At 43.9% G+C, this 13,836-nt stretch overlaps 1 protein-coding gene across 16 annotated transcripts in view; it reads right to left on the bottom strand.

Moving 5' to 3' along the window:
• Window positions 1-13,836, bottom strand: part of ANKRD44 (ankyrin repeat domain 44) — a 202,109-nt gene that overhangs the window by 17,685 nt on the left and 170,588 nt on the right. For all 16 annotated transcript variants that reach the window (XR_003091773.1, XR_003091776.1, XR_003091774.1 and 13 more), the window contains 5 exons: window positions 12,870-13,071; window positions 6,393-6,471; window positions 4,411-4,528; window positions 3,047-3,263; window positions 2,208-2,295 (listed from right to left, as the gene is read on the bottom strand). Coding sequence is in view for 12 of the 16 variants with exons in the window: in XM_025191621.1 (XP_025047406.1) it covers window positions 2,208-2,295; window positions 3,047-3,263; window positions 4,411-4,528; window positions 6,393-6,471; window positions 12,870-13,071 (704 nt within the window). In the remaining 4 variants the exon portion in view is untranslated. The remainder of the gene's footprint in view (window positions 1-2,207; window positions 2,296-3,046; window positions 3,264-4,410; window positions 4,529-6,392; window positions 6,472-12,869; window positions 13,072-13,836) is intronic.

The raw sequence follows: 13,836 nt of genomic DNA, 5'->3' as shown, positions 1-13,836 counted from the left end.
GGCTGCAAGCTTGGACTTTGGGCCCTGCTGCCCTTCCCCGGGGCCTCTGCAGCCCAGCAGAGGAACATCAGGGAACAGTGGGGCCACTCAGGGATCTCCTTGCTGCTGTGAGCTCTGTGCTACCTTGGTTAGGCATCCCTGCCTGCGCAGCAGCAGTGAGGGGCACAACCCTGCACCACTGCCCCTGCTGCTACTACACTAACAGGGGATGCATCATCATGGCAGCATGGCGCTCGTAGCAGCAAGGACATCATCACGCAGCCCCGCCGTTCCCTGCAGTGCCGGGTTGCACCCACTGAGCTGTGCAGGCCTTGGGGGACGGGAGCAGGGCAGGAGCTCAAGCCCGCAGTGGGCAGCCCACTCCTGCCCCTGCCCTGCGCACAGATGTCGGGGGCCATGGATGCCCCTTAACCACCTGGAAGTGCGTGCAACACAACAGAAAGCCACCACCCCCCCACCACAAACCCACAGCAGGCAGGGAGCGGGAAGGGAAGCTGGGCTCCATTCTGCTGCAGCAGCCGCCGCCTCCTGCCAGGGGCAGGAGGCTGTGGAGGTGGGTCCCTGGCTTTGTAGCCCTGGCAGCTGAGGACCCCCTCAGGCAGGGCTGGGGGGTGTGGGGGAGAGTGAGAGGCACATGCAGGGCCAAGGGGCTGTGGGGAGGGAGTGAGGGGCACCAGCAGGGCTGTAGGGGCTCTGGGGGGCCTTTAATTTTAATCATGGGTTTGGGGGGTTTTATCAAAGAATTTGCAATTTTTTTTTATAAGGGAAAACCAGGATCCCTGGTTACCTGCCACCACTGAGAACAATTGAGCTCCATCCTCTTTGGAACCACCCTTCAGATAGCTGAAGGTTACTGTTAAATACATTAGTAAAACTCCTTTAGATTCTGCAGATACTAAGATGTGTCACTTCCACGGCACTGTTACTCCTAACATAGTAAAGTCCTTCTGTAGGTGCAACACAGGGTCTGTCTTTTACATGGACTCAGGGCAGGGATGGGAATGGTAAGAACAGGGATCAACTGTATTGTGTAGCTTATGGTTCTGGGGGAGATAATCTAAACTAAAAACATAGGTGATGTGTAGGGGGAGCAAGGGGGGGCACATCCGCCCCCTGAGATTGGCCGCCGCCAGCTTCTGTGGGTGATCGCCGCTTGCCACCCGACCCCCACTCTCACCGCCAACACCGCTGCTGGCATCTACAGGCAGTCCCGATTTGCCACTCACCACCCACCATGCCCCCCGCTGCTGACACCACTGCCAACACCTGCGGATGGTCCCCACTTGCCGCTCACCAATGCCAGCGTCTACAGGTGGTCCCCACTCACCGCCAGGGTGCTCCCCCAGTCTTGGGAGGCACCAGTCATTCATGACTAAAAAGAATGTTAGAACCACCAGGCAATAGAGGAAGCCCACACACTTATGAAAAGTTAAAGGACAGTGCCAGAGCTTTGCTTTTTCTGCCTCCATTGCTAGCCAACCTACAAAACTGTTTTTTGCCAGGACCTGGCAAAAATAAAATTTCAAGAGCGACATTCTCTCATGGAAAAAAATTGCCAACACGAAAACCCAGTGGAAGAAGTATCAGCCTAATGAGTTTGCTGGGAGGGGCCAAAGAATCAGGGTCTTCCTGGGTTACTTTTGTAGGAATGCAGGTAAAATACACTTGTTTTAAAATCCTTTTATATCTAATACTTTGTTCCTACAACTAAATAAATGAGGATGTTAGGAACTCTGATCACTGGCTTCCAGAGGGCAGAACTGCAGGAATAATAACTTACAAGGACCTGTAGGGTACTAACAACCAGCTGACTCATTAGGCTTTGCAGTTGAGGTACTTTGCAGTTGAGGGTAAGAAAATTGTGAAGTTCCACTGAGTTAGGTAAAGGCATGGGGCCCAATACTTGGGAGGAGAGCATGTACCCCATGAGAACAGGAAGGGAATAGTCAGGTAGTGAGGCTTATAATTGTGTTAGTACAACTACAAGGCATTAAATGAAAAGTGAATCAAATTCACGTATGCTGTAGTAATTCATGAGACTCTTGAAAGTTCCAATTTGTCAATATAGGGAAATTAATATATCAGATCTAAAAGTATTTGCTGTTATTATAGTCTATAAGCCCAAAGAGATTCTTTTTACACTACTAATTTCTCTGCCTATATTAGAATGCAAAATAGCCAGATTTGATCCTGAAATTTCTACTTACACAGCACAGTGCAATGGAGAGAAGCTATTACCATAAAATTTCCGGAAAGATTTCTGTTCTAATAGTACCTCTATGCAGTTTTCATGACCTATAAGAGATTAGGTATTCAGCATTAAAAAGGGGATAAAGTAGTTAAATTAATTCATATTAAGCTTACAGATGTACTGCATTCTAGCTTTTCAAACTCAAAGCTAGGATGAATATTGTATATAAGTCCTTATACAGTAAAACTAACAGAGCAGGATGCTTTTAAGGGAAATGCTATAACTAGATCCTTATCCAACGTGGGCAACAGTACTGTTTCTAAAAGGCCTTTTCTGCGTTTTCTTATAGTCTTATGTAGCTCTGCAAAAGAGTCTTACGTATCCTCAAATATAGTCAGTCACCTAAAACTCTACACAAAAGCTTAATCTTCTGTTTATAATTTCAAACCACCTAACTAGTTCAAGCTGACCTATCTGTATGTACAACTGTAACTGTAAGAGTAGTTCATATATCAATATGATGCAAAGGAGAATTCTGCATTCACTGAAATCAATAGATGTTAGGCCATTGACTTCAGTGAAGCCTTGATTTCACACCAATCCCAAAGGGCTGGGATACTGTATACAGCATGACTGAAACCATCACCTTGTAGCTGATTATAAGGCAAGGTCATCAATCTCCCTGCCTTCTGACTGAAAGGGTAAATGTAGAAATTTCTTGCAAATAGTATAGCGGGCAAAAGGGAAAAGAAAACACTACAGTCCACATCTTAAAACTCCACATTCTACTGGTTACCTTCTCTTGGGTTTCTAACACTAAATCTACATTTGAGCTTTGCAAAAGTGGAAGCTTACCATTATAACAGGCCCAGTGCAATGGTGTATAACCATGATTATCTTTCCAACTACAGTCCTCTTCCGAAAGTGCCATCTGCAGTAATTCACTCAGCCAAGTGGCATGACCACGGGCTGCTGCAAAGTGCAGAGGTGTCCTGCCTCTGGAGTCCTTACATAAAATAGATACTTCTTGTTCCAGTAGCATTTGAACACATTCCTCATGCCCAGTCATAATCTGAAAACAAACAAACCAACAGTTTGACATGGTCCAAGTCACAGAGGAGACATGGGATATGTATATGGCTTGTGAATGCCCAGTGGCTTGAGCGGGCTGCAAGCAGGAGATGAGAACCTACTGTTCTTCTGGGGGCCACTTATGATAATGAAAACGTTAGATACTAGTTAGATACTAGTTTCTAAGGACAATCCTTACTTCCCTCCCAGCTTGAGGATAAGGACATCTGTTGAAGTCAGTTATCAGGGAGACCAATAAGTGCTTATGGCTAAAAATGGATGTTCTTAGAACAAAGGAGAGGGTCCAAAAGAAAGACCAATCCAACTGCAGCTTAGTTGGGACAAGGCAAGGAAGAAATGACAAAGCTAGAGATGAATGGGCATATGAGGAGTAACCGTACTACAAAAACCAGCTTCTCCAGTAAACCATCTGCTATCATTATATCAGTCATTTTAGCTTTTACTAGCTTATCTTCTATGGTATTTTCATGTTCATGCACTGTTATCAGCATAGAACAGATAGAGATAATGTTTTCTACTCTGTACAGCTGTTTCCAGGACTCTTATGGCAAACAGTTCATTACAAATGGGCATTTTATTATCTTTCCATTCTTTCTCACAGCAACTGCATCTTGACAGAGATGACTCTAAGAAGAGATCAGATTCACCCCAAATCTCACTGCACCCAAATTAAAATGTAAAACCCAGTTATTTGACCTAGTCTCCCCAGGCAAATGAAAACAAGTGCTAAGAGGGAAGGGGCAGGGGAGAGAAATACAGAGCTTTTTTAACAGATATACTTTCAGGTAACTTGTTTATCAAAATAATGAATGTAATAAGGCCTACAGTGAATAGATGGATCAGATATAAATTAGATAGACAACATTTGTTAAACTGGAATGTTTATATTCATTAAGCTGGAAAACAAAGTTTAAACAGCTACCCATGGAGCACAGCTCTGTTCAAAACAGAATTTGGCCTCTCCTGATTTTAAATTTGTGAACACTGTATTTTATTTGTTAAAGCTTGTTAATATTTTTGATTGTTTACAAAAGCATGTCTTCATTTAATAACTCTATACACATAAGCAAAAGACACTAACTGTACAGTAAAAATGCATAATTAAGGAAATAAAATCAAATAGTTACCCCACGATGTAAAGCTGTGCATCCCAGGAGATCAGCCACATCTACAGATGCTTCTTTTTCAAGTAACAAGGAAACAGCATCAATATGCCCATATGCCACAGCAAGCATCAGTGGGGTTCTGGAAAACAAAAAGTAATCACAATTTTAGAATCACATACCATTTGTCACTGTTAACTTACCAATTTTGGAAAGTCCTGCTCTTTTCTACAATGTTTTCCCAAAGATACCTCTCCCTTTTACCATCCTCATGTCCTTATCTCATCCATTTAACCCAAATGAATAGATTTTTGTATTTTTTATTCTTAAACCGTAACAACAGTAACCATGGTTTAAATCAGGATGGCCAACTGGCAGCACAATGGCCCAAAGGCAGTCATAGCAGAAGGCAAAAAGTCAAGCAGCAGATCAGACAGGGAGCAGAAAACAGAACAGCAGATCAGGCAGAGGAAGGGGATCAGAATGACACTCAGGGAGGGTACAGAGCTGATTTTTGACATGCCTGCCAAAAAAGTTGGCCCCTACTGTTTTAGGCTAGTGAAATCGAAGAGAATACTGATTCAATGTGATACTTACATCTAAGTTGATCTACAGAGAGGTGGTTTTCACATGACAGTAAAAAGTAAACATGAGAGAGGTGGGATACGTTTTAGAAGGTGAAAATGTAAACAGCTTAAAAATTGCACTGTGGACCCTAGGGCCGCATCAGACTCATCTGCGGTGCCACACACTGCCCATGCAGGCGTTCCCTGCACTGCTACTTGCATGGACTGGGAGTTTTTAGATAGATGAATGCCATTTTATAAAAAGCATCAATTTCAGTCTTTGAAACCATCACTTTGAAAAAAAAAAGAAAAGAAATCCCTTTTTGAAAGGAAAAGGAATAATTGTTTTCGAATCTGGCTATGGGATAGTTGGTCCAAACGTGTAAATTGAATACAGTGGCTTTTCCCCATATAATTACAGGATTACACGTGGGCAGATCTAGACTGGTGAAAAGGGGGTGCAGATGGTGAGGTGCATCATCATGTATAAAACAACGCATATTTTTCTCCAGTTAAAAATTAAACTAAAAGCTTTACCAATATACTAACAGTCTAGGGCTGTATTCTTCAGTTTAAGATTGAAGCAAAAACAAATAAGACTTTATTGGAATGAGTTAAAAACAGTCTGCAGGACTGTGAAATAGAAGCTACATTATGAGAGCCACTCTGATTCCTTACCCTGCCCAATCTGTTGCTCTACTATCTGCTCCCTGCCCTGTCTGCCACTATACTGCCTCCTTCCACCCTGATCTACTGTGTGTCAAACATACAGGCTTCCTGTGCCACTTCTAGCACGTGTACCACAGGTTGACCACCCTTGATCTATAGTATTTGCAAGTTCTATGGAAAAAAAAGGAGTGGTGAAGTGACACAGCCCTTTTATTTTACTCTTCATGAGCAATGTACCATAAGCAATTTGCTATGCCAGAGGTGCTCAACCTCCGGTCCACAGTCCAGATACTCCCCTTGGGTCTGGACATTTGGCAGTGTGGGAGCAGTGGCACCACCCCACCCCACGTTGCCAAATTTCCAGACCCAGGGAAAGCCCTGGGCACTGCACACTGGATTGTGTGCTTGATATCACCATGCAGGGTCAGGTGGGGGAGCTGCTGGGCTCCAGGGCACAATCCCAGTATGGGAGGCCAGGAGGAGGTGGCATCAGGCCTGCTGGGCCCAATCCTAGTGGGAGGGGGCAGGCCTGCAGAGCCTAATGCAGTACACATGGAGGCAGCACCGAGGCCCAGGACCCAATCCTGGCACAAGGAGCAGGGAACAGATGTTGCCAGGACCCAGGGTCTGATCCGGGTACTCAGGACTCCATCTGGCCCACAGACCAGCTGTGGGCACTTATCTGGCTCACAGGGCCAAAACGTTGAACACTACTGTGCTATGCCATTCATATCACAGCACTGGAAGAATACTGTCCGAAAGAAAACTTACTGTCCTTTGGCATCTGTCACATCCGGGTTGTCTGCAACTTCTAGCAACAATCGTAAGCATGGTGTGTGACCGTTGATGACTAGAAAGAAACAAGGTATACTTAACTGTCTACAAATATGCAAAAACTAACAGCCACTTGAGCAACCAACATAAGAACTGAATTTCAGATGCTGTTTTATCAGAACATTTAAGGGCAGGAAGTTCCTTTAAAGTGGGAAAAGATATTCTCCAATTAAAGAAATAGAAATGAACATTCAGATGATTTATAATCAACTTATACCAATGAATTTGTACAGCAAAGATGGGATTACTTTTATTACATCCAAAAGTCATGTTGCTTTGTGGGCCTATGCCTGAAAATCCTTGTAGAAAACACCATAAGAGAAAACCTAGTAATGCCCTACAATGCAAATTTAACACACATTTAGCTACATTGCTTCATAGCTGGCATTCAGAGGTATAAGGATTGACTGCAGAGCCCTTCAGTCAGGTGACATTAGCAGAGCAGTATAGCACACTACGTGACTCTTCCTATTCTATGGCTAGAGGACATCTAATCTCAGCTACTGTCGGTCTTGCACCATTTGCCAGCATAACTTCCTGGAACTTTTTGATTGCAGACTAATCATTTTTTTAAAGTCCATTTGTTCCACTCAAGGCTCTTAAAATAGGGCCTTTGGCCAAGATCTTCAACAGCAACTAATGGCCATGGGTAGCATACCAGAAGTGCATCAAAATAGGCTAGATTTTCACAACAGCCTAAGCACTTGTTGTCCGAAAATCAGGAACATTTAAGTTGACTCAAACTGGGTGCCTTGATTCACTGTCATTACTGAAATGTAAGTGCAACCAGAAGCAAAACTTGATTTCCCCCACCTTGTTTTCCTAGTTTAACCTGGATCTCAACCTTTAAATCAAAGGAAGCATTTTGGCTTCTTAAAAATATAATTCTTAATTGCTACAAATCTGGAGAAACTTGTTCTCAGTGGGCACATCTACACGTGCAAATAATCTGGAAGCAGTTTACTCTCAAGTAAGCTACTCAAGAGTAAACTCTTCCAGGCACATGTCTACATGTGCAGGGACAAGGGAGCAGATTTGCTTGCTGCTCCTGGCAGTAGATTGCTCCTGCGCCCTATGGCCCTGCAATGGGCCCCTGCAGCAGCCAGGGGAAGCTCTAGAGCTCCCTCTGGGTGCTAGCCCATGGGGTAGGAGAGAGCTGTCTCCTGGCAAGGGCTGGAATACCTGCCCCAGGACCTGCCTGCTGCTGGGGCAGGCTCTGCCATCAGAGCCCGGTTGGAGACAGTGTCCCCCTGCCCCGGCAGCACGGAACACCGAGCCCCCACTCCATGATTACAGGGCTGGGGCTGAGAGATCCGTTTCTCCTGACCCGAGCCCTGCAGCCAGGGGGCTGGGGCTGAGATCCTTATCTCTCAGTGTCAACTCCAGGGTTGCGGGGACAGTGCTGGTGGATGCTTCTCTCCCAGCCCGAGCCCTGCAGTCATGGGACCCAAGCCGGGAGATGGTTCTCTCCCATGACTATGGAGCTGGCACGGGGAGGTTCTTGTCTCCCAGCCCAAGCCCCGTAGTCACGGGACCAGAGCTGGGAGATCCTTCCTCCCAGTGCCAGGTCCGCAACCATGGAGTTGGCGCTGGGAGAGAAGGATGTTCTAGCCCGGGCCCCACATCCACAGGACTCAGACTGGGATAAAAGAATCTCCCCATGATTGAGGATGCAGGAACAAATTGTTCCTGCCCAGGCTCCAGTGGCAGAGCTCTCCACGGCAGCAGGCAACTCCCAGGGGCACGGAGCAATCTCCCGCTCCCTGCTTCCCAGCTGCCAATGTCCCCCTGTCTCAGCAGCAGGGAGCTCCCAGGCCCCGCTCCACGATCCGTCAGGCGTCTACACGTGCACTACTGTGCAGTAAGTAATCTTGAGTAAATTGGCTACTTGCATTTGCAGGTAGCCAATTTACTCATGATTAGAGCCAATTACTGTGCGGTAAGAGTCTGCACATGTAGATGCTGACGGTTACTGTGCAGTAATTAGCTCTACTGTGCAGTTAAGCATCTCATGTAGATGCACCCAGTGTAATGTATTTTTTTTACAAGGGTAGAAACTGAAAAAAACATAGGCTTGTTTTAGCTGCAGGAGGCCCTGGTTTACTTAGCATATCAAATGGATGGAATAGACTTCTTTTTTTGTTAATGCATTAATTTTTCTATCATCTGGATATAACATGGCTGTGTTCTCCTGATAATGGGAGAGTTGCCTCTCTCCACTGCCCAGCTTCTGTGGGTTGCTACAATAAGCTTTGTGTACAGTCTGAGTCATATTATGCTGGCCAAGAAACTTGTACACCATATCTCAACTTTTGAATCACCCTTCCCAAACAGGCAATGACCTTTAGTTACTAGCTATAAATTTTTTTAGATATTTACTACTTAGGACCAGCACATGTGGAACATGTAAAGAACTACAGTGCTGATGAGTCCCTGCTTCACAGTAAAATCTTCTCCCTGGGAAGAGCAAGAGAAATCAAAAGTTTTCATACCAATGTGCAAAAAAGAATTTAGAGAGATGAACAATGAAACAGGCAATGCAAGAAACTCTCAGGAGCTGGCTTAGCAGTCACTCTGTAATACAGGCCTTAAAGGGAGCACAAGTTAGGCCAGTAGAAGTAGCATGGCTAGGCAGACCATTTGCATTAGACTACCAATACTACCAAAAAGGAGATGCATCTAATCTAGACTAGAGGAAGTGTCACTGTAATATGGAACCAAAATATATGGTATGGGAGGAGTATATAAGGGGATTCTATATGAGGTTATTTTATAGGACATCCTCAGAAAACAACAGAAATTGTATTAGTTGTATTATTTTTTGTAGATAAATAACAAATCTTTATAGTGAATGGAGCTATATAAAATTGCATAAAACTCAACAACTTGTCCAAGTTTGTAAAACTTCTTTTTTCCTTTAACAGTTGCTCCCTGCAACTGTAATACAGGAACTGTGTTTCAGGATGCCATTGGTCTGACCAATCACCTGCTCTTTGGGATCAGGAAGGATTTTTTTTCCCATTGGGGTTAAACTGGCAGGTCTGATGGCTTCTCTTTTTTTGCCTTCTTCACAGCATCATGGAGGCACAAATCAGGTAATTAGAGAGGACTTAAAAATTTATCTTAGGAGTGTGTAGAAATGTTTAGTTTACTGCAACTTGTGACCTACATCCAGTGCAGATACAAACCATAGGGCCAGCTCCCAAAAGTAATAGAGCCTTGCTATTTTAGTAGACCTTGGGCCTCTACTTGACAGACTGAAGTCCTCCTCTAGGGGAGGAATGATTCTGAAGAACAAGCTGAATCCTCAGGGTACCATGAAGACAGAATACTCTGAATAATGGGTGGGAGCCCTGTAAGCCTACCCTGGACCCAAAGGTAAGGGAGAGTCAAGATGGTGATGTACAATATCCTTCCCCACTGTTAAGTTAATAAACTTGATGCCTGTTGCTTAAATTCGTCTCTGAATCTGTCTTCATTCACCTGCACGTCCTGATCAACTGATAAAGACCTAAGGCCTACAGGAATGTAAAACATTAGCGTCAAAGCACTTTGTTCCTTGATCTGGAACAGCAGTAGTAACAGTATATCCTTTTCTCAGATCTCTAACCATTGAAGTACAAGTGTATTACAAACTAATGCTTCATATCAGCATATTTGCCACGTATCTAGTTTCAAGCACACCATTAGTCCCACAGACTTCAATTAGACTACTCAAATACTTAAATATATAGGCAAGGGCTAACCTAATTGACTTGGTCTAAAAGTTTGAGCAAGTATTATATATTCCATCCAGCAGGGGGCAATATATGCAAAATACCAGTAATACATTACAGGCTGCCCAAAGTAGTTATACAACACATCCTCACTTATCCAAACCTCTTTGAAAACCAGCAGTTGAAAAGCTATTTGTATAGCTGAATTCAGTTGGACAGGCGAAACAGTTACAAGATTCGGTACTCTATTAAATAAAGCTGTAAAAAAAAGCAGTTTGTTACATCATACCAACATTTACAAGTTAGTAAAAAAACTGCAAAACCTGATCTGTAACAGTGCAGTCTGTCCCCTTAAGGAGGAATAGTCAACCCTGTTAAGAAAATCCAGCCTGGGACATTTAGGTAATGAAGGAGTATCCCACTGGGAGCTTTAAAGGCTTCCAGAGAATAAAGCAAGATAGAAGAGGCAAGCAATGAAGGGAACACCATGCTGCAAGGAGGAGCCAGAGCAGAAAGGGGCTCCCTGTCTAGTGTTTGGTTGAGGACAGAGGGATTTTGTTTGGTTTGTTTGTTGCTTTGGAGAACTGGCTGGGGAGCTCCTAACGAAGCACCTTCTTCTGGAAAAGCCAGCAGTCTAGGTGACCTGCTTACATATTCAGCTAATAGAAGTTCAGAATACCAAAGGCGTGCTGTATATTCATGCTACACACTCATCTATAATGGCTAGGAAGTTAGTTGTCTAGATACACATGAGATCACCAAGAGTTTTCAACATTAAAAAATTGAATTCTCATTAAATCACAAGGTTGGAAGGGACCTCAAAGGTCATCTAGTTCAACCTCCTGCCAAAATGCAGGATGGGTTATTCCTAAACTTCCCTAGAGAGATACATATCCAGCCTCTTCTCAAAAACCTCCAGGAAAAGAGATTCCATGATTTCACTAGATACTCTGTTCCAGAGTCTTGGTTTTTTCCTTCCCCTCCTCACAGTTACAGAGTTTTTCCTGAGGTTTAATCTAAATCTGTTTTGCCTCGCATCTTGCCCTTTGTGACAGGGGAGAACAACTGTGGTTATATTTATTGCAAAGTATTACAAATAATAAATTTTAATAAGGAGTGGAATTTTAAAAAAAAATCTATAAACTTGTAAATAGAGAAGAAGGCCAAATTGAAAGAAGAGGCGAAGGAAAAATAAGATGCCTACTTGTATACACAGAGTATGATACTCCAGAATACTTTGTAATTGGTACAAATCATTTGTAATTTGTAATTACAAATTATTGGTACAAATCATACATACATTCATTTGTAATTTGTAATTACAAATTATTGGTACAAATCATACATACATCAAATCTTAATCATGAATTGTGTGGGGTATATTTTCTACTTGCTTCACATACCCTAATTCCTGTTTTAAGATTAGTGTATTTTCTGTATCAAAATAAAATGATACTCATCTCTACTGCATTTTACATTCGGCTTAACACGTAGTGACATTAGACAACTATCTAAAGACTTCTTTTTAAAAAAAGACATTAACTGCTTCTGATATACTCTCATTGCTGTGCACATTGTCTTAATACCATGCACACCTTTGATGCAATATTTAAGACAACAGAAAGCATGTTTTTGATCTATGCTGAAGGTCTACAATATAGGTTTTCCTTCATATATCTTTGTCTTCTAACTGCGTCAGGCAACTTAGACACTAGATAGTTTACTCTGTGCTTCCAGCATGCATGCAATCACACTTTTGCCTTCTTAAATACTGTTAGATGGCTTTTAGACTGGCTTTTTATTCTAAGCAGAAAATACTAAAAGTGCATTTGGGTCTGAAAGTGAATACATAAAAAGGTACTGATCCGTTTCACCACTAGAGGTCAGCACTGAACCACATGAAGTTCATCAGTCAGGTGTCCAACACTGGAGTTATTATTCCGAGTGCTATCATGGAGAAATATTCATCATATTAAAAAAACACCTTCAATATATACAATGCAAATTCTACATTTTGTAATTAATGTCAGTACCTTACAGCACTCAGCAAATGAAAGATTAGAAGATTAAAACTTGTGGAACTGACCAGCTCCCACGAAGTTCATTAAGCTAGTTCCTGTGAACGGGTGAATTCCTCTGCGCATTAGAGGAAGTAATGGACATCCTACCCTAGAAGCTCACTGAATGCATCTGACAATAAAAAAGCAGGGTTGGACTTCTACCTGAAGCAAGTGCAAAATTCCCCCACCTGCTCATTACTTGGAATCTGCCTTGATTCTCAGCCTTTGTTTCTAATAAGATCTGCCTCATTTCTACTTGGCCCTTTGTAGTGCAAGAAAGGGTTGCACTACAAAGGTTGAGGTTGTAGTGCCTCATCCCATCTTGAACTCTTGAGTGCAAGATGGGATGAGGCAAATGGTCACACAGAGTGGGGAGAAAGGTAAGAAGGAAGGAAATAATCTCCAGTGAAGGGTGTTTAGGATCAAGTTATAAAGGAAGATGTGGAGCCTTTTTGGAGAAAAAAAAAAGGAGGTTGATACAATTAATTCTAGTTCCTCACAGCAATCAATTAAAGACAAAGCCATCCTCTATGCTCTGAGAGTTAAATAAATTAGCCATAACTTCCCAAAGAGAAACTAACTATGCAAACATCACCAACAACCTCTCTCACATTGAAATAAACTATATCCGCATTCACCTGAGGCATGGAGTGGAGTTCTTTTGGTGACATTATCTTTTACTGTGATGGAAGCACCCTGACTGAGGAGAGCTTCAACACATTCTGTGTGTCCTTTAAATGCAGCCAAGTCCAAGGCAGTGCGACCTCTCTCATCCTTAATATCCAGGTCTACTGAAGTTTGGAGAAGTACCTCCAAGGCTTGATGATGACCATTATAGGCCTAGATATCCAAAACAGGCAACAGAAGGAATAAAGCAACACAGATTTGAGTCAGAACTATATAAACTTACAAGTATGCAGATTTGCTGCATGGAAATATGATTTTTCATTTAATAAGTTGAACACAGGGAATATTATAGCATACCACTACGTTATCCTGATACTTCCTGAGTTGGTGGTTTGAACTTCCAAGTACACATGGATCTCCCCACATTCTATTGTGGATGGCAGAAGAGGCCAGAAGCTACTAATGCAGAGGCAGGCAATTATTTCAGGCGGAGGGCCGCTTACCCAGTTTTGGCAGGCTGTCGAGGGGCTCATGGGTAGCCCCACCCCTTTACAGGTGCCCTGCCCCTTGGACACCATCTTGGGACCAATGTCCCAATGTCTTTGGTCCCAAGACTTTGGGACATTGGTCCCATGTCCCAGGGCCAGCACCAGTGGGGCCCAAAGCGGGGCACAGGCTGGCAGGGGTCTGTGGAGCTGGGCTGGGCTACACCAGCAGGGAGAGGGGGGAGCTGGCTTGGCTCCATAGAGCCCCTGCTGGGGGGCGGCCCCCCCCCCCCCCTGCCACTTCGCTCTGGGCCCCGCCAGCACTGTCCCCGGGACACCATTGCAGGCCCTGTGCTCTCGCTGGCTCCTGCACCTGCACACTCTCAGTGCCCCCCCCAGCCCCGCGTTACAGGTATGGGGCAGTGCACAGCCCCAGCCCCCGGCTCGCCAGCAGGGAAGAAGCTGGTGCTGAGCATGGGGAAAAGCGGCCCCT

Source organism: Alligator sinensis, unplaced genomic scaffold (genome assembly GCF_000455745.1).
Source record: "Alligator sinensis unplaced genomic scaffold, ASM45574v1 scaffold1229_1, whole genome shotgun sequence".
In the NCBI taxonomy this organism is placed as follows: Eukaryota; Metazoa; Chordata; order Crocodylia; family Alligatoridae; genus Alligator; species Alligator sinensis.
This window is presented reverse-complemented; position numbering and strand designations above follow the sequence as displayed.